The sequence below is a fragment of the Amaranthus tricolor genome, chromosome 7 (genome assembly GCF_026212465.1).
Source record: "Amaranthus tricolor cultivar Red isolate AtriRed21 chromosome 7, ASM2621246v1, whole genome shotgun sequence".
In the NCBI taxonomy this organism is placed as follows: Eukaryota; Viridiplantae; Streptophyta; class Magnoliopsida; order Caryophyllales; family Amaranthaceae; genus Amaranthus; species Amaranthus tricolor.
Window position 1 is genome coordinate 16,962,396 of NC_080053.1, and position 21,045 is coordinate 16,983,440.

At 34.1% G+C, this 21,045-nt stretch overlaps 2 protein-coding genes and 1 long non-coding RNA gene across 5 annotated transcripts; all 3 read left to right on the forward strand.

Annotated features, from left to right (window-relative positions):
* The first annotated feature begins 5,011 nt into the window (after window positions 1–5,011).
* Window positions 5,012–8,765, forward strand: LOC130817842 (ADP-ribosylation factor 1-like). Of its 2 annotated transcripts, none has more exons than XM_057683784.1 (7): window positions 5,012–5,134; window positions 5,365–5,524; window positions 6,226–6,296; window positions 7,560–7,679; window positions 7,771–7,889; window positions 7,995–8,076; window positions 8,429–8,765. In XM_057683784.1, exons 2-7 carry the CDS (start codon window positions 5,377–5,379, stop codon window positions 8,432–8,434), a joined length of 546 nt encoding a protein of 181 aa, XP_057539767.1. In that variant the 5' UTR covers window positions 5,012–5,134; window positions 5,365–5,376; the 3' UTR covers window positions 8,435–8,765. The 2 variants fall into 2 exon arrangements, with proteins under 2 accessions (XP_057539767.1, XP_057539768.1); XM_057683785.1 differs by having other exon boundaries at window positions 5,076–5,216.
* Window positions 8,766–8,806: 41 nt separating this feature from the next.
* On the forward strand, window positions 8,807–9,976 carry LOC130818559 (uncharacterized). The gene is made up of 3 exons (XM_057684723.1): window positions 8,807–8,912; window positions 9,481–9,795; window positions 9,870–9,976. The coding sequence occupies exons 1-3, from the start codon at window positions 8,807–8,809 to the stop codon at window positions 9,974–9,976; spliced, it is 528 nt and encodes a 175-aa protein (XP_057540706.1).
* Window positions 9,977–16,098: 6,122 nt separating this feature from the next.
* On the forward strand, window positions 16,099–20,821 carry LOC130817843 (uncharacterized). 2 transcript variants are annotated; one of them, XR_009043867.1, is made up of 6 exons: window positions 16,099–16,490; window positions 17,372–17,433; window positions 17,848–17,975; window positions 18,925–19,088; window positions 19,340–20,276; window positions 20,452–20,821. It is a non-coding gene; the product is annotated as an uncharacterized LOC130817843 (long non-coding RNA). The 2 variants fall into 2 exon arrangements; XR_009043866.1 differs by having other exon boundaries at window positions 19,340–20,821.
* Window positions 20,822–21,045: the final 224 nt, after the last annotated feature.

The window sequence follows — 21,045 nt, forward strand, 5'->3', positions numbered from 1 at the left end:
GGGAGCTTGTAAACGAATTGATGTTTGTATTGCATAGTAAACTCCTATGCATTTTGCTTTTTGTGTCGCTTGTATTATGTTCCCGTCCAATGATTTTTTCCCCTCGCAGGGGTTTTTTATGCTGGCGATCTTGGTCTATCCGTCTACAATGTTCTTTATTCAATATATTCCCAATTTTCAAAAAAAAAAGACTTACGGAGACTTCTTAGAAATAATGGTAATAAATGAAATGTATACAATAATTTTCCTTTCCAATCGGTATTTTCACTTTATCTCAAGACATGTTAGGTATTTTATATGTATGTAGATGTGAGTTTAAACTTGAAGCATACCTTGTAGAGCTCAAGGAAAAATATAAATTATGGATCTGTCACAAGCTGAGAAAATTAGACTTATTTGGTCTAGCCGATGTTTTTGATGCAAATACTTTTCAACTACTTAGGAAGTGTTTATATTTATTTTGTAGCTATGTTTATATTTATTTCGAATAATTGAGTGTGATCGGGAATTTACGTCCTTCAATAGTAATACCGCAAGTGAACGGTGTAGCGTAGTACGTCGGCAAGTACGGGTCGAATTCACAGGGAGTGGAGTGTATATCAAGGGATTCTCAATTAATTAGTTGGTTCAACAATGTATATATATATGTTTGTTGCTGTAATTAACTAAAACAAGCAAATAAAGACTAAAGCTAAAACAAAGTATAAAACAAGTAAAGATGATAATTAACTAAGAACATAAGATCAAAGGCAATACAAACACATCAAAAGGTAATATGATGATGAAGAGGCAAAGGCTAGGCTTTCTCACCAAAGTTGTGTTTACTAATCTTCAACCTAAGGTCATGGGGATATGGGTTTTGGGGAAGAACGCATCTTGGATACTAACGTTCTCTCTTAAGCAACAAAAGGTTCCTAAAACATACTCAACTACCTATTCTCATGGACCTAAGCATATTTTAAGATAGGGAGCACACATTCATGATTTCCAATCAAAACATCTACCTATTCTCATGGAGATAATTCAATTTTCAAGCATAGACTATCATTAGAAATCGACTCTCGCCCTCTATCCAATGACACTACAATGATAGCAAAATCCATCTCAAACCATAAACAACATAACCAAGCCAAAGGTAAGAAAAGAAATTTAGACTACATACATGGTGATATATCTAGCCTAAGCCAAATTGAACTACTCACTCATATTAAAATTGAACACAACTAAATACATTGAATTCATGATAAATAACAACAAAAAAAGCAACAAAGTGTAGAGAATAGGAATTACTAGCTTGGAATTCAATTTAAGGAAGACAAACAAATGAAGAATTAATTAATACCAATGATAAACTCCATAAAGCTTTAATTGCAATTCAAATGCTTGATGAAATGCTTCAATAGAATTAACTTAATCTCAATTACATTAATGTATCAAATGATCTTCAATGATAAATCAAAAGCTTGAACTATCTAATAAGTTTTTGAGTAGAAAAATGCAATTAAGAATACAAGACTAGAATCATGGAAAGTACATAAGGAAGTTTAAAACTAACAAATACCAAAGAAAGCTTGAAGTACTGAAAAATGAGTTCTAGAAGGACTAGATGATTTGTTTGAGCCTTCTTCTCTATTTATAGGAGGGAGGACAAGTGGTGGGTGGTGGCTTCATGATTTCTCCACCACCCTATGTGTGAGATGGGTAGGCTATAGATGGGTGGCAAATAGGGGTGGTGGAGCAGCAGAGTATGAGAGGTAGAAGAAATGGGTAGAGCATCCAATCAGCAGCTTTTAAAAGCGTAATTATTTATGACCGCCCAAATCGCTCGACCCGAGCCAATCCGCTCGACCTGGTCTAGCAAGCATCAGGTACACAGGTTAAAATCTTTAAAAACAGAGTAGTCACAAAAAAAGGCACCGCTCGACCTAGCGAGCTCGCTCGACCCATTGAAAATGCTTCTGTTGACATTCTAAAGCTACCGGAAGTGAATAGTAATTTCGCTCGATCTGAGCCAACATCGCTCCACCGGGTCGAGCGGCCTTCAGGATGGTCCTGCTCAGCTTCGATCTCTAATACAAGTTTTTTGTATGCTCGAGCAAGCTTGGCTCGATCCAATTTTGGCCGACTGGCTTTAGAATGGTCTACTTTAGCTCATTTTGGCCTTGTTTCCTTGACATGGGTCATCAAGGCTTTGATTACTTGAGCTTTCAGAGTTCGATGAGTATTGTATGCGCCAAATGTACTTGGTTTGTGATTGGTTTTGACGAATATTACCTAAAATGCACAAAAACACCAAAATACCCAACCAAGCATAAAATCCAAAATAAAGTAAGCATTATTATGCAAAATCCCAATACAATAAAGCCAAATAATGGGTTGCTATGTTTCTGAGATTCAAACATCGAAAATCATCCCAAATATCAAATTTTTCCTAATTTTCTAACCCTATTTTCTCAATTTCTTTAATTTCTCAACCCCTAATTCTCCAATTTCTCAAAGTTTGACAAGAAATTTCCAAAACTCCTTAAAATAAAGTTACTCACCTTTATTACTTGCAAAACCAAACGAAATTCTTGGGTAAACCAAATGAAATTAACCCAGAAACTTTTGAAATTCATCTATTAACAGCTGAGTTCTCAAAATTTGTTGTCAAACTTTTAGAAATGAGGGAATTAGGAGTTAAAAATTAGAGAAATCGGGGAATTAGGGTTATGTGTTGTCAAACTTATGTATTCTATTTGTTCTATTTGTAAGTTACATGTTTCTCTCTCCTTGAAGACCTTTCTCGAGCCGAGGGACTCTTTGACCGCACTCTCCTCTATGGGTATGAGCTACCGTCGTTATTCCCTCCCCAGACCCTGATCATAGTTTTCTATGAGTGGGATACACTGGGTATGATGATGAGGGTTATGAAATTGGGGGAAATGTGTTCTTTGGGATGATTTCGATGTTTGAATCTCGAAAACATGACAACCTTTACTAATAGATGATTTTCAAATGTTTTTTTGGGTAAAAGGGTCACGAAGGTTTAATTGGATAAACCTTAGTGTTATCGCTTGGATTTAAAAAAAATTTGGTTACCACGCGGAAAACAAAATACCTCAGGGTTACCATATGGAATTTTCCATTCTTACTTATGGTGCCCAATCCTAAGGAGACAATTATGGTAAGTTGGAGTGAATTTTATAACACTAATTCTTTATTTAGACTGTCTTACCGTGAGATGGCCTCAATTGAGTTAGCCAAACTCTTAAAAAAAGTTGTTTCCTATGAGCAAGATGTTGGTCAAGATATAACAATCGGAGAAGATGTAGTTACAAGTACGAAAAATTTCAAGTATCTAGGGTCTATTATCCAAAGTACTGGTAAGATTGAAGAAGATGTTATGCATCGTATACAAGCAGGTTGGCTTAAGTGGCGAGCGTCTACCGGTGAGATTGAAGGAGACTGAAAGGTAAATTCTACAGAGTTGTCATTAGACCAACTATGTTGTATGAGACAGAGTGTTGGCCCCTTAAGAAGATTCATGAACAAAAGATGTAAGTAGCAGAGATGCATATGCTGGGGTAGATGTGCGGTAACACAAGTATGGATAGAATCCAGAGTCAGGAGTTTTGAGAGAAGCTGGGTGTTGCCCTACTAGTTGCCAAAATGCTTGAAATTAAGCTAAGATGGTTTGGACATATGCAAAGAAAGGATTTCGATTCTCCCCGTTAAAAGGATAGAATGCATCATAGTGGAGGGTAATAGAAGTCGAGGAAGACTTAAACGTGGGTGGAGCAAATCAAGAACGACTTAAGTGAGTTGCGCCTCTCCGCGGACCTGACTGGGGATAGGAATAGTTGGAGACGTCAGATCTATATTTTTGACTACTAATAGTTTCTTTAGTTACCCCCTGCCCTAGGGTCTAGTTGCTTCTTACACGCTTTGTTTCTTTATTTTATTTATTTATTTCTTATTTTATTTTCTTTTTTGGTTAGACTATAACAGCCCGGCCCCTCGTACCACTAGTGACTACTCATGGAGACTGTAGACTTGCCCCACAGACTAACACAAGTCTTTCCAACGCACTTTGGCCTGAATCATGCGCACTTAGGAAAACTTCCTAGGTGGTCACCAATCTTAAAATTGCTCCCCACCAAGCATGTTTAACATTGAACTTCTTAACAAATGGGCTCCCATAAAAAGAAGATGCACCTTGTTGGTATAAGTAGTATATCAATATTTTTTTAAGCTAAATTTGGGGTATCACACCCACCGCCACTTAATAATATAACGTCCTCGTTAGACCGTAGTTTCAGGATCTTTTACCCCGCTAAGTGCACTAAACACACAATCAGCCACGATTGAAGGGTTGCTTTGATACTATTTGTAACACTCCAGCCCCTCGAACCGCCGGTAATTGCTCAGGGAGACTGTAGACTGGCCCTACAAACCAACACAAGTTTTTCTAGCGCACTTTGGCCTCACTCGTACACACCTAGAGAAACTTCACAGGAGGTCACCCATCCTAAGATTGCTCCCAACCAATCACGCTTAATCGTGGAGTTCTTCGCAAATGGTCTCCCATGAAAAAAAGATGCACCTTATTGATATGAGTAGTCTATCAATCCTTTTTTTTAACTTAATCTGAGATATCACATAAACCTAAAATCTGCTTGTGTTGTCTTTTTCTACTAGTAGTTGCATTCTTGAGACAATGTTGCCACTCATATCCTCATTTTGCAAGGCTCTTACTATATGGGGTAAAACTGACCGATTTCCTCTAGTCTTCCTTGTGAAGGAAGAAACGGGTATGAATTGTCTGTCCCCTTCTCTCACCCAGACCCTACTTTCGAGCGGAATATTGGATATGATGATGGTGATGATGATAAGTGTGAATTTAGATTTCATAGTTTTTCTATTTTTTTTTGCTAATGGGCTTGTATCACGATGAGACGGTCTCATACAAAACTTGTTAATATTATAATGCCTTCAAGTGTGCCTATGTCAAACCCGACCCGTCTATAAATTCGCAAGCACAATCACATGTCCTGTTGACGGACCGTTGATATCGTTGTAACATCAAACTCGGGCAGCTTCCATCTTCTGCCCGCCGTCCACTGTTGAACCCCTAATTTTCTCTTTCCTCTATGTAAGCTCACTTTCTCTCTCTTCAGATTTTCAGTCATTTCAATCAACCAATTTCAGATCTTTCTTTATAAATTTAAAATTCGGTAAACGTTATGATTTGATTTCTCGAAACTTGCGATTCTTCATGTCGATCTAGCGTTTCTTCGCAAATTTTTAGAATCCGTTGCTGTGTTTGTTAATCGCGAAGATTTTAGGTTTGATTTGTGTGTTTTTGTTTCTAATTTGATGTAGATTTGAAGGGAAATGGGGCTTTCGTTCGGAAAGTTGTTCAGTAGGTTATTTGCGAAGAAAGAAATGAGAATTTTGATGGTCGGTCTTGATGCGGCTGGTAAGACCACTATTTTGTACAAGCTTAAGCTTGGAGAGATTGTTACTACCATTCCTACTATTGGTGAGATTCTTCACTCTGTTCTGTGATTTGAATCTTTTTTGCATTTTTAGATTTTCATTATAATAGTTCTGTTAGATTTGATGATGAATGATGATTATATCTTGATAATGTTATGAAATTTCCATGTTATGTTGGATATATTAACTTTTCTTTCAATTTCCGATTGCAATTTAGCTTGTTTAGAACTATTCATTTAGTAACCTTGTCCATGTTCGAGCCAATCGACTAAATTCGTTTTCTGGTGCATATTTGCGAAATGTAAACTTTTTCTTGATCTCTTGTAGTGATCAAGTAGTGTTTCAGGGAGTGGAAACATTGCAGATTAATCTATAGGATGGAGTATTTGATAACGAGCCATGTGGTTGATCAGAAAATCAACTAAAGAGTTTCCACAGCTGCGAATGAAGTGGAGGGATTATGTGCCATTGTTCACCTTTTGTTACTGTTGGGTAATGGGGAAATCGGATCTTGAGTTATTTTCCTTTTTTTAGCTTGTGATGTCATATTGAGTTGATTCTGTGCATTGCTAGCAAAATGTTAAGCGATTATGTTATTTGATTGCTCTAATTCGGTTTTACAAAGATAGTTTGAGTGATTAATATTATATTTGCCACTGTTCTGTTCGCTCATGTTGTATTCATTTTGTTCATCATGCGGATCTTAGCAAGAATGTTGACGATTTCCATTTGTTACCTGTATAGGATTCAATGTAGAGACTGTTGAATACAAAAACATTAGCTTTACCGTGTGGGATGTTGGAGGTCAAGACAAGGTAATGATCCACTTCCATTCCTTAGTTACACTTTCACTTTGTCTTGTGATTGACGATTAGATACTAATCAATGACACCTCTAGGCTCTAATACTTAATAGGATATTGATGTACTTACAGCACTTGGTATGAGTATAAGCTATTTTTGCATCTTGTTTGATATTTTCTTGTGTGAGGCAAGGAAAGGCAATTTTTTTCTTCCACTCATGTCTTCCTTTCTCTGTCATCAGTCAATGCTATCTTGAGCTGTAATAATCTTGCTTCCTTGTCTTTCTGGTTTGTGTCTGGCAGCACTTTTGATGTCCCTTTACATGATAAGTGTAAAATTGTTTGTAAAAAAAACCTACTTCTTTAGCAGAAGAATGTAGCTGAAGTATACTCAGATTTTTGTGCTTATTGATGGTGTTGTGCTGATTATCCTTTCTCCACCGACTCTCAAGCACTCAAAAAAATTATAAGCCACATTGATCTGAGACTGATTTTAATCATGTTTTCTTTTATATCTTGATGGAAAGCTATCCATATGTGGCTTGCCTCATATCTTGCTGCCCTTCTAAATAAGAAAAATCTTAAGGCTGTGTAGCTGGTTAAATTTTCAGCTTTTCAGCTGCCTAAATTAAAGGAGAAACTATCACTCATTTATGACCACTCGAGTTATGTGTTGATCTATTGTCATTTTTGATGTGTATGCTAATGAGCAATGTTATACTCTTTACTTGTTCTTCTAGCAGCACTTTTGGATCATAAGTGACATTGCCTTGTCTTACAATTTATTCTCTTTTGATGAATGGTAATGTTATCCATGCTGCATGTTGTTGCAGATGGTAGTTTCTTCAAGCTACTAACATTAATCTTATAAAATGTGTAATGCTTGTGGAGCTAACTTTTGCCGTCGTGTGCTCACTACTATAGCTTAAGCTATATATGCTTGCTATTTCTTTTGCCATCTTTAATGAAAGAATCAGTTTGTGCAATATAGTCCTCATACCTTGATTAGCTTATCTACTTAAACACACGGAGAATGCTTATGTATGGTCGAGTACTGATTTTTAGCCGTTGAATTTGCACTCTGCGTCTTCATAAGCTAGATAAATATGGGTGTCTTTGTGAGTTCCCTGCTTTTGGCTACAGAAATGTGGAACTCATGCTAGTGCCCACATTTCCCATCTACTTTTGCATTAACACTTTAACAACTTTCATTGTGGTATTTTTCCTGAGTCGTGGGCTTGATAATGTTTATGTAATGCTTTTGTTGAATTTCTAGATTCGACCTTTGTGGAGGCATTATTTCCAAAACACCCAAGGTCTCATCTTTGTGGTGGATAGCAATGATCGTGATCGTGTTGTTGAGGCGAGGGATGAACTGCATAGGATGTTGAATGAAGTAAGCACTGACTGCAATTTGAAATTGAACATTTTTTTGTTGGTTTCTTCTCTAATGATTGATGGATATTGTGACCACTTCATTAATGTAGGATGAGCTGAGGGATGCTGTCCTGCTGGTATTTGCCAACAAACAAGATCTTCCAAATGCAATGACTGCTGCTGAGATTACCGACAAACTTGGTCTCCACTCCCTCCGCCAGCGTCACTGGTAAGTTTTTTCTCGGTGCTTTGCATTACAATGTTTTTCCTTACTGTATACCCTAACTGGAATTGAACTTCGAGAGCATTAAGTTTAGAATTTAATTTTTCGTAGGTATATCCAAAGCACATGTGCTACTTCAGGTGAAGGTTTATATGAGGGATTGGACTGGCTGTCCAATAACATTGCCAACAAGGTGTTCTTTTTATCCTTTTATGATAAAAATTCAATATTCCCTCTTCCCTTTGATTTTGCTAGTGTTTTTATGATGACTTTTCTTTTTGATTTTGCAACATTTTTATTTTTGGCGATGGTCTAACATTTTCTCTTTCCATTTCATTCACAAGTTTATACTTTTATCTCATCCACAAACTCATTATGTCTTCATCTCATCCACATATTTTCCGATTTGTTTTTGTTCAACTAAAATGTAATTAAGTAACATTGTTTACTTGTAGGAAAACTAAAGAGGTAGAGAAAGTGTAACATATTCCTGATTGTTAATTTGTATGATTGTTTGTACTTACATGAACTTTCTTTCGTCACAGGCATAGAGTACGGGTTCTGCCTGACTGAGCTTAAGATGAAGTACATGCAAAATTTGCAGCACCTGCTCAAGTGGGTGAAGTCAAGCTTTTGGCCTTTGTTTTTTCTTTGCAATATTAAAGATCGCAAGAGTGATTTAGTGTTGATGTGATAATGCTTATGAAGGTTTTGTTATGCTCATAGAAATTTCTATATCGATACTTTTGTAGATTTAGGATAACTGTAGTGTGTCTCAGGAAAGTGTTTGTTTCATGTTGATACATACTGTGGCTGTAATATTCTTTTGGAACCGACTATGGTAGTTCCATTACTAAATCATGCTTTGATAATTGGTGTGAAGACCTGCGGCTCATTCTAAATTACTAGTTGTGCCTTATGCCATGGTGGTGCTCTTCACTTCAGCTGTTGCACCCAGTGTTTTCATTTACTTAAAGCCATACTCGGAGGCTGTTCGTTGCAGTGTATTAGTATGTACTTGCATAACAGGTATATGAAGTCGAGCTTTGCTACTTTGAAGAGTCCTTTCCTAGAGAACTTCACCACTAAAGCGCTCTTGCAATCTTGTGGCATGAAAGTTTAAAAGGCTTGTTACACTTTTACCTCTCAACTTGAGATTATCTTCTTTTTAAAAAACTTTGTTAGATCCTACGTTGTATGGAAGCATTGTTGAAAAAGTAGATTTTCTAACAAATTATCATATCATAAATGTTATTAAAAGAGCTGTAAACATCCACATGTCATTTATTCAAGAGATATGCTAAATGTCAAATGCTTGTAGAAAACAACAAATTATATGAATTCAATTTAAAAATTGTTAGTTTGTATTTAAATAATACTCTTCTTATCATGTACAATTAACTCTTTATTGACTAGAAAACAATAACCTTAAAAATATAATCACCCATCTAATTGGTATCAAAAGATAGTAATTTATACAAATTTACGTACTACGAGCATTAAATAGACAAGATTTTTTTATATATCATACTCCTCCTTAGAGTCTGTCACCAACATGATATCATACTATTTGCGGATGACATCGTGCTGGTAGCAGAAACTAAGGGGAAGGTTAATAGAAAATTGGACGAGTGGAGGGCAGTTTTAGAAGATAAAGGGTTGTTCATAAGTCGTAAGAAGATTGAATATTTGCGATGCTACTTTAGTGGGACAGAGTCGATAAGTGAACCTAAGGTGACCATAGGTGGTGAAGTTGTTGCATGTACGACTAAGTTCAGGTATTTAGGATCGATGATTCAGAGTAATAGAGAGATTGATGGAGATGTTACTAATCGTATACAAGCGGGTTGGCTTAAATGGCGAGCTGCCACTGGGATGCTATGTGATAGGAAGTTTCCTAGTAGATTTAAAGGTAAATTGCTATGATGTATGGGACGGAATGTTGGTCAGTAAAAAAGACGTTTGAACATAAGATGAAAGTTACAGATTTGCGTATGCTGAGGTGCTTGTGCGATCACACAATTATGGATAGAATAAGGAACCAGGAGATCAGAGAGAAGTTAGGTTGCCCCTTTTTCTGCAAAGATGCGTAAAAATAGGTTGAGATGGTTTGGACATATGAAAAGAAAGTCATATTATGCCCCCGTAAGAAGGATCGAAAGCATCATAGTGGAGAATAAGAGAAGTTAAGGAAGACCTAAGAGAACATGGGAGGAACATATAAAAAGGGACCTGCATGAGTTATAACTCTCTGCGGACCTGACTAGGAATAGGGGTCCTTAAAGCGTCGTATTCATATCTTTGATTACTGAGACTTTCCCTTTACTTGTTGATGTCCTTGTTCCCTTACCTTTCATATATCGCTCTTTGACTCTTTTTACTTAGTTTTTACTTTTCCTTTATTTAATATGTTTAGTTTTGTATGCTTAATTTTATATGCTTATTTTTTATGTATATTTATTTGTTAATTATTATTATAGGTCAAACTTATGGTGCAAGTCGGCGAGTAAAGACAGAAAAAAAACTTCTTCGCAGGATCAGTTTTGAGTCGGGGGACTCTTTGACCGCATCCTCCTTTAGAGTATGTGTTGCCGTCTTCCTTCTCTCCCCTGATCTTATTAATAAGTTTTTTGTGATTTGGTTAGATATTGTATATATGTTGGTTTTGGTTGATTAGTATTTTTATCTAGTATTAGTCGTCCTTAGTTATGTTATTAGTTTAAACTTTATATTGTGTTTTTGGACTGCTGGTATTTAGCTGCGTAGATCGGATGGAGATTCATTGCTAGACTTTGACTAGATATTGATTTTGGAGATAATTCCACTATCTGACTCTGAGTTGACTTGATCCTCAGTATTATATTATCGTTCATTGGAGTTACTACTGGTTATTTAGGGAACACATGTTGATGTTGTGAATTTAGGTTAGTCAAACTCCATAGCGACCTAATCTATTTGACTAATAAGATAAATCTGTGTTTCTTGCGTAAAATTGATGTCCGTATTTTTTAATAAGTTTTCTGCAACATCAAATTTTTTTGTTAACTATTAAAGTTTTATGGATAATTTTATTATTTAGTTTATCAATTTATTTTAATTATTGAAACGATGATGTATTAGAGTTCGAACAATGTGTTTCAAACTCTAATATTGCCAAGATCGAGTATATGAAGTTTAGTGACAAACAAATTACGCTATCAATGATATCGATGTTTGTAGGAGAAAGTAAAGCAATAAAACGACAGAAAGATTTAACGAGGTTCACCCAACTAAGGCTACGTCCTCCGGTGTGTAGTATCTCTTATATTATCAAAGGAGTTCAAAGAACTCTCAAATATGGACAATTACAATAGAGAAGAGATATAGGCTAGTGTTTGGCTTGGGGTATATTTTGTGGATGTGTATCATTACAATGAGAGCTCTCTATTTATAGGAGAAATCACACTAAGTAACATTAAGTATATTAAAGCTACGAATAAATGATAATGAAACATCCCCAAGAACTTGAAGAGTCAAAAACTGTATCTTAGGAGCATCAGAGACATCGCTCGACCAAAGCAGAGGCTCGCTCGGTCGAGCGGCCTGGTCGAGCGAACTACAGGAAGTTTCTGGTTGCATTCTGTCTGCTCGTTCGACCCATTCTGAAGCTCGCTCGACACTTCAGAGGGCTTCTGACAGTATTGCTCGACTTGCATAATTGAGCATCTTGAATTAAACCTTTGAACTTCTTCATTAAGTCCCATAACTCCCTTGATTAACTCATTAATTCATACCTTAATCATCATCATAAACCACAAATATTAAGACTCATCTTAATACACCCATTCATGACATACTTATGGGATTCCATCCCAAGAGTCACCACATGAATGCACACACCAAATGTGCACTCAAGTCACACCAATCATAACAATTATAATGTTTTTTTCTTTTATTTTTTTCATTTTTTATTTTCGAGAGTCATGTAATAACTTAATTATATATATAAGATTAGTAGTTTTTTATTTAATAAAGTAATAAACCGTGATTCACATGAGAATCTATTTAGTTACTTATTAATATGTTTCAAATAGGGTTGTTTGATGTCATCATATTTTATCATTTAAAAATAGACTTTAAAATAGATGGATCATATTTGACAATGAACGTGGTGCTAACATCCACACCATTAAAGTTTCCATTAACACTAAACTTAGATCTAAAATATTGATCGTTGCGGAAAGTAATTTATTTTTCCTTGAGAACGGTAATTCCGGCTGTTTTTAATGTCCTTAATTTGGAAACATCAGTGTTGTATTTGTGTTTAAGCTGGTTATCAATGATTTCATTAAATGTATTCTGATATTGTCGGTCATACTTAAGCATGTCGAAAACCCTGAATACGTTACAATAAAAAAAAGCATAAATTTGCAAAGAGTTAAACACACAGAGAACTGAAAAAATTTACAAAAATAAAATAAAAATAAAAATAAAAACTCTTTAGAAGCTTTTCTTTGCGTTCATAAAGTAATCCTACATGAGAAGAAGCCTTATATAAATGGAAAGCATAATTTACTTGTGAGGTAGGCTTCATTGTTTTGATTGTTGTACTAGTGTCTTAGCAAATCTGCTTTTTCACCAGTCGGTGCTGTCTTAATTGTTAACGACATCGTGGTTGATAATCCAAAACTCTAATAATCGTAAAATAAGTTATTATTAAGCAAACAAAGTAATAGGTGTTGGCATGGAGAAATAACTTGTATATTGTAGTAAGTATTTAGGTTTAACTTTTCTGTGAAGTGAGGAAGAAAGAAGTGAAATCAAAAATACATAATACCTATAATACCTATGATAAATACCTAATTAAAAAAATGTGTTGTAAAAAAACTAATTAAAAAAATGTGTTGTAAAAAGTTTTATATGGTAAGATAATACCTATGATCTATAATTATAATTTCAAAAATGGTATTCTTTTGATCATAAGCTCTATTAATAGTGCGAGTATCTCCAACGAAAAGGACAACACCTAGGATATATATAAACATGCCAAGCATAAGAATAACAAAGGGTACTGCCTGATATAAGTGATAGGGTGATCATTCAAGAAACAAGCAAAAAATGATGCGCCTACCGATTTTGTTATAAACATCGGACATGCGCGAAATTGTTGAAATTGTATAATAGCGCGGACCGGAAACTGGGATGCAAAACTAGTGGGTTGGTGGGTTGTGTGACTGTTTAAGGTCATCTGGTACTCGCCTGATTTTAAATGGTACCTCTCTTCCACACTACGTGTTGTGGGGTTGATATAAAATATTCATTATTTTGTTGAATTAGGTCCTTATATGCTTTAATTTCATCTTCCAACAATGAAATAAGATTAATATTTAGAACGTGTTTAAAGATTTTATGTATGCAAATGTATATGGCATAATTAGAGTCATACATTTTCATCTTCGAACACAAGGCTTTGGTTTTTTTTTTCCAAGTGATTGAAAAGGCCTAGATTTTTCTATCACTTTTATCTTGAACTTATGATATTTTCCTTGACTGATAGCTTGTTGAATGTAGAGTATTTTTCCTTCATGGTTGCGATGATCTGCATGAATGCAAAAGTTAGTAAAATAAGGAAGCGCACTAAACGATCCAATTTCACAATAGCTTCTAATTTAAAAATTCGAAAATATAGAATCACGTAAAACAAAAGCAATTAAAACAAGAAAGGCATGGATTTAATATGCGTAAGATCAAGCAATAGTAAATTTACCCTCAAGAATAACCACACATGACGTTCAAAACAAGTATAGATCGAAAATTAGTTTTCGGTTCTAAATGAACTACTTTAAAATGAATTACAAATGTTGCTGTTCTTGGCTTTTGATTGATATAGTTACACACCATTTAGCAAAAAAAAAAAAAAAAAAAAAAAGTTTAATGTAACTTGTTTTGGGTGTGGCTTTAAGCATCTACAAGTAGAAAAACATCCGATAAGAGGTGCACAAATACAACAACCCCACGGACATTAACGACCATTTAAGTAGCTGTGCCAGCCATACTCAGCACGCACAGTAAGCTAATGAGTACTTAGATTTATTTTATCATACTCTTTGAATGATAAAAACAATAATATAACAGCATTAAAGGCAACACAATTTCCTGCATACTTCGCATGTTTTTAAGACCTCATAACAAGCCTTTTAACAAAGCAGATAGTTTGATTACACTTTTGTGTAATATGGTTGATGTAAAACAAGAGCTTAGAGGACTTGTGTGCATAAGAGCTAATGTTATCCTGTCCAAGTTTGTTTAAAAATATAATTTAATCCAACTCTAACAATGGAGATTAGAAATTATAGAGATTACAAAGAAAAATTGAAAACCCTTAATATACACCCTATGAACCCTAATTTGTGACTCGCTGTCTATCTAGATCAATCTCACTTCTTGAAGGATTACAAGAATATTACAATAATCTCTCACAATACATCAATAAATTAATGATATTTACAAAGAGTATTTATAATGTTAAGAACAAAGGATGAAAACAATTAAACCATGTGCATCACATAGCCAAAATAAGAATCACGCGTGCTCAAGGCTGGCCTTTACTCGACCAGGTCGAGCTATGCTACTTGGGTCGAGTGGCCTACAGCTCTGATCGAGTCAGCAGCCCCCATTGCTTCTAATCTTTACCACTTTGAAAATAGCCTTCATACTTACCCAAGCACTATATATTCCACTTAACATCAAACTACTAACATATGAGATAATGAGCTACAACACAACAAAACTCCACTTTGACGAAATAATCTCAATTCCACCAAATACAACATCAATCAATCATCTTTCAAAAAACAACTCATCATCTCAATTACCCTGGAACAAATGAGTATATGAAAATAGAACATTTCTTTATTCATTTCTATTAGTTGAAATGATTTTTCTTTATCATAATTAAACTAATGAGCCTCCCTATTATAAATATGGACTCATATGAGATGAGATGAGTTGATTTTTAAGTTATTTGATTTTTCTTAAATATGGTTCAATAGTTTTGGTTTTCTGTTAAATAGTCAAATCGGAAAAATTACAATTTAACATTTAGTCTAGTGTATATTTTTACAAATTAGACTTTAACTGTTAATCCGTAATTTTTTTAAGAAACAAATCATATTTTTTTTTTGGATTTTAATCGGACAAATAAACAAATATAGAGTTTATAGCAATGTGATTTACGATTTAGAGCATCAATAATGGTGACTTTTTTAGATGTCATATGACCAAAGTCATGGTAAAATGCATATAATGGTGACCTAATAATAGGTGGATTGGGGAAAAGATTGGGCAATTGGGCCAATGGGTGACCCATTCATGTGAACGGTCACCCCATTTTTTTTAAAAAAAATTTCGCCACGTGTCGGCTTCTGATTGGGTGAGGAAAAGTAGCTCCCTGCTGCTCTGACACGCGTCAGCCCCTACTTCCACCTGCTGTGTTGTGATTGGGTGCAAAAAAATACCCGGTTTTTTTAATTAACGGCTATTTTCGTATTTAATTAATTTTTTTTTAAAAAAATTATACCAACGGTCATATTTTTTCGAGATCTATAAAATGAGACCCATATTGATATTTTTTGGCATTATTTTTTATTTACATATTTTCTTCTTATTTTCCTACTTTTTTGTTAAAAAAAAAACCAAAATAATCATTTCAAAAATCCCTAAAAAAATTATTAATGTCTACATTTATATTTATTAAAAAATAATCTTTATTTGAATTTAGCGAATTTTCCTTAATTATTATTAATGTTTGTATTTATATTTATTAAAAAAATATTAGTTTTATTAAAATATTATTTTTTAAATTAATAAAAAAGTAGATCTATTTGAATCAAATAAAAAATTATATTAATTTTGTACATGAAAATATTATTATAAAAAAATAAAGATAAATATTAGATAAATTAAAGTTGAGAAATTATGGTGGGGTAGAAAAAAAATAAAAAAGAAAGAATAATGACCTTTCAAAAGAGATCATTGTTAATAAAATTAAGTTAAAAGATAAATTTTTAGGAGAGAGAAAAGTTGTGAAATAGTAAAATGAGCCTTTTATTAGTTCACGAGTAAGGATGCTCTTAGACTAACTTTTGGCAGCCCTAATCATTACGTTAATCCTCTAACGTAAAATACCTGCAAAGCAGTAATACTGTTCATCATGAACAGTGGTTTTGCCACATGGTTTGCCACTTCAGACATACACTGCCACATGTTGCCTACACCTGCCATTTCATCTCTTCCCTTTAATTGCTAACTGTTGGACTACTTCCCTTCACAGACGTTTCTCTCTTCTTGCTTTACATCCTACCTCTCTTCTTCTACCTACTTGTTAATACCCACAAGCAAGGATATCCAAATGCTGATTCTTGTTGTTTCTTCTACCATCTCTCACCTTCTCTCTTCATTTATTTCTAGAGATTTTTAGGGCGGCTCACTTCTCCCACAACTCAAGAATGGCGCCTCACTCCTCCCACAGCTCAAGAATGGCGCCTCCAACACTCTATTTATAGCAGCAACATCATTATTCAATGGCTTACATTCAATTCCTACCTAAAGTTCAATTGATTATTAAAGGTTCGTTTTTTACTTCCTGAATTTAATTGAGCTATTCTGATATGTGGTAATTGATTGTTGTAGAGAGGTAGAAGTGAATTGGATTAAAAACGCAATAGAAAAGATGAGTTAAAGAAGTTGTTCCGATAGATTAATGATTTTTGGGTTTAGTTCATGTTATTTTGGTTTAGTTTGTGAAGTTGTTCATTTTATGCTTGTCTAATTGTTTTATAGTTTGTTGGTTTAATTTTCGGTTCTTCTCTTGATTTTCATTGGTTTTGTTTTTGGTTTTGTTTTTGGTTTTGTATATGATTTTCTAATCTTCATCCTTCACGTGTCGCTTTTGATTTTGTACCTGTGATTTCGTTTTTTCTTCAAGCTGGTGTCGCGACTGGTTTGAATGGTGATAGGTGAGCTGCTAGCCTGACCTAACGATGAGCTATCACAGCTATGATTGACTCATTGATGACCTCGTTTGCTACAATTGTTGTGTGAGCTGACTTAATTAAAATATTTAAATGTTCAAGTATTACTTTTGGTTCTTTATTTTCTTGAAGATTTGATGATCTGCTTGTTTTTTTTTTGATAAATTTAGATTTGATAGGGTTTATTTCTTAATTTTTGTGTATGATTAATCTTGTGAGGTTGTTTGTTTGAATTGTAAAAGGAATTGATCTATTTGTATTTTATTAATTTTTTGGCTGTTGTCTACTCTCTGTTGAAAATGAATAGTACACTTGCTAACAAATGGCCTCTATAATTGTTGGCTAAAGGTTGTCTGCACTCTGTTCCTATATGTCATTAGGTAAAAAATCCTCTGAAAGGAGTTGGGGTGATTGTGTGGATGGTACTGTTTGCACCATGTTGTTTTCTGACTTACTGGATTTTACCTTGTCGTTCAGGCATCTTGCATTCCATCCATCATCGGGAAATGATAGATTTGTTGCTGCAGAGACTGGAAGTGGTAAAACACAGTTATCTTGTCCCAGCATGAAAACACTCATAATAAATTCACAGCGTAAACTATCATGAATCAATTTTTAGCCTACCTTCTAAATATATATTATGAGTACAGGATAGGCTAAGTAAAAGAGAGGAGGGCAATGAAAATCAAACTCATGATCTTGAAAAAAATAGTACATGTTGTAATTGATACAATACTCAATTCTCACCTACCCTTCCAAATTTAGTTATATCATTATTAGCTCAACTTGCGTTATGAGCAGGAATGTTTTTCAGTATGATATATGTCATATGAGCACACTGCAAATGCAATGTCAATGTTTTATTCTCATGATAATGCAATATTCTTGTTTTCTTAGTACAAATAATATCTTAGAATGACTTTTGCATTTCTAACCCATTATATCTTTCAAAGGATACCCGGTAATTTTTCCTCGAGAAAATGAATCTGTACTACTGGGAGCTGCTGTACTTGGTTCTGTTGCAGCGAAGAAATATCCTAGCCTTCACAAGTGGATGAAGGCACTAAATGCAGCAGGCCAGGTGAGAAATTCTGATCATTGGAAATTAATTTGGGAAAGATATGGAGATGAAATGTTCTTCTTTTGCATCTTGTAGTATTTGGTTACATGGTTTTTTAGTTAATAAGCAACACAGATTGATTGAGAAAAGTTGGGGTTAGGTAATGAAAATTTTGAAGAAAAAAACTTTTTTATCATCAAAGTTTCGTCACCATGGGAATAATATGTTTTTTTAACAAAAATTTACACTAACAATTATTCTCATTACCACCCTTTAGTACCAACTATCCACAATCAAATGGGCCATCAAAACATACTTTCTAAGGGTATTATATGTCATCTTTAGCTTAAGTAGCATATGGCGTTTAGTGACTGGTGACAGTACAACCATGCTTATGCTACGCGTTGTCTTGGTCCTGTGCACTGCCTAAACCATAGATAAATAAATGAGATATACATTGACTATCCAAGGATGATGGAATTACATTAACTTTCTGTTAGAAGAGTGAATAGAAGATGAAGGCATAGAAACTATTTGCGAATGGATATAGAGTCAAAAAATAAAAAAGAATTCGCAAATATGGAGTAGAGTGTAATTTAGATAATGTGGTACTGCTTCTGTTTCTTGGTTATTATTTTTGAAGTCCCACACCATTAGGTTGCACTAAACATATATATTATGTATTTTAATTTTCATGAAATTCTAATACATCTTTTACATAAAACTATATGGTTAGATAGAATTATATACATTATTTATACAAGTCATCCAGTTTGGTTTGCATTTAACAATGCATGCAGTGTCTAGATATCTTTTTACTTGGTATAGTCATAGGTGGTATCCAACTATCCATTGATCGAGTTCAATTGTCTCCTAGACGGTCTCTGTGAGGATTTGCATTTTATAGATTTTTGAATGTAGAGGAATCGGTTTTTTATCATAATAATTTTGATCAGTGTTCTTCTGGCAGTTGTGAATTGCTCGTTTCTTATGATGGCACCACAAACCTCTGGACTTGTAAACCTTTTGTTACTCACTTAAAGGTTGCAGAGGAGAAAATTGGTTTGGCTGTGAAATCAATTAAACTCGAGGTCGAAAAAAATAAAATGCTGAAACGTGGTGAACTCTTGAGAGGTTAGCATATTTTTTATTATTCTTTTAAAGATAAGTGCTTCTTGAGCTAAGGGGCTCACTTGCTGCAACCTCCTTATTTTTTTGTATAAGGTTATATTTTTTATTATTCACCTTCCCGAAATCGTGATCATAACTTCTATAAGTGGGATTTACTAGATATATAGGTATGCTAATGAGTCTAAAGATAAGTGCATTGCTCTATTAGTTGTTATCAAGTATATCTGTTGATGTATTGCAACTTTATCTACTAGATTTGTACAATTTGTTGGCACACAAGACGTTCTGGAGATGGTCAACAAATTGGATACAAAGATGTCTCAGTTAGAAGCTGCTCGGAAAATCTACTCACAGGTGTTAACTCTACTCTCATTCCACCATTCATTGAGACTTTGTTATTTGAAATATAATGTACAGAGTTATCAAAGCTTACTTTTCAGGGAGCAGGCGAGGATGCATCAGGTATGCTCTTCTATAGTTATTCTTGTGCAATGTTACAAATATGAGTGAGCACGGTGCAACTTGATACGTTAAACAAACCGCGTTGAAATATAGGTTAAATTATATTTTTTTTTCAAATTGCAACAAACCTCTCAACACCTAAAACTGGACCAAGCTACTTTAAAACAATTTCATTTGGTGGGTTTGCTACTTTTTACTTTTCCGTACTATTTAGATACATGTAAATATTAGCAAAATTAATTTTTAAACCCAATTACTGATACTAAAAGCGATCCTCGAACATTTTTGGCTTTGATACTTTGGTACAAACTAAATAAGGTTACAAACATTTATAATTGCGGTTTAGAATCAAATAATTATAAAAATGAAAATTTAAAGTATTGAACCATATCGGTACCCAAGATTTTAAAATCAAATTTCTTTCTTTTTTAATTGCAAATCGGATATAACCCCTAAATTGTAACTTAGTATAATGTGGTTTGTCGCCCCATACTTTGGAGAGTAAAGCAAAATGATAGGATCCAGTTGTCATGAAGTTTATTCCTGTCGTACTGTTTAAGTTGTTATATATACCATATGACATCGACTATATATTTATCGACATTTGCAATATATGTGGAGGATATTATTTGCAATACATTGGTATTATTCTTATTATTTATTCTCTTTTCATTACTCAAATATACCCCTTTTATTTGGAACCATGGAGTCTACACTCGATCTAACCTTGTAAGTTTTTTCTATGGATTTCAATTTGTTGCATTCTTTTGGTTAGCTCTGAGAGTTTGGGCATTTTAATTTTTTCACAATGCTCACCAGAGCTCACATTCAATTTTCGAGTGTTTTATATCTTACAATTTTGAATTCATTCGACAAATGTTGATGAACATTGCTTTCTTTACAGGATTCACTATATTTCGGGGCTTCTTAATTGACTGTATGCACCATTATCTTCGCAAACTCATCAACATTATAAGCAAGGTTAGATAATAGCTGGGAAAAGAAGCTAAAAGAGTTGGTTAGGAAAGGAATTCAAGGGGTAATATTGATTACCCTTGTTCATACTTGTTACTAATAGATTTCAATCATTTGCCGCTTATAGTCTTTTTGAGGAATTCCCATGTAATGCAAGGTTCATGTTCTTCGATCAATTAGCTGTTGTTGAATTTTCAGCTTTGTATATTTCTTGTTCTTTATCATTTGCTGATAAACCATTAATTAATAGTTCTAATGACTTGCACATATTTAATCCAAGTGAAAATTTTAATTACACACAATTTTATTGGTCAATAATTTTAAAATAAATATTGCATAGCGTTTGAATGTTTGTAAAACTAAGATCTTTCTTGCTGCAAGTAATTTTCCTCGTATATGTTTCGTGTTGCATGTGCAAGACAATTTCAGCTAATAAGATGTCATTATACTCTCTTCGTACTACGACATTGAGATTTAACGTTTTCATTTGTATTGTTAAAAAAATGTATAAAATAACATTTGA

What these genes read in the sequence shown, in the direction of transcription:
- LOC130817842 (XM_057683784.1), top strand. Translation starts at nt 5,377, where the DNA reads ATGGGGCTTTCGTTCGGAAAGTTGTTCAGTAGGTTATTTGCGAAGAAA. An exon ending in TGCATAGGATGTTGAATGAA is followed by an intron (nt 7,680 to 7,770) that starts GTAAGCACTGAC and finishes TCATTAATGTAG; the next exon opens with GATGAGCTGAGGGATGCTGT. An exon ending in TCCCTCCGCCAGCGTCACTG is followed by an intron (nt 7,890 to 7,994) that starts GTAAGTTTTTTC and finishes AATTTTTCGTAG; the next exon opens with GTATATCCAAAGCACATGTG.
- LOC130818559 (XM_057684723.1), top strand. Translation starts at nt 8,807, where the DNA reads ATGGTGGTGCTCTTCACTTCAGCTGTTGCACCCAGTGTTTTCATTTAC. An exon ending in AGTATGTACTTGCATAACAG is followed by an intron (nt 8,913 to 9,480) that starts GTATATGAAGTC and finishes TGCTGGTAGCAG; the next exon opens with AAACTAAGGGGAAGGTTAAT. An exon ending in GTTTCCTAGTAGATTTAAAG is followed by an intron (nt 9,796 to 9,869) that starts GTAAATTGCTAT and finishes TGAAAGTTACAG; the next exon opens with ATTTGCGTATGCTGAGGTGC.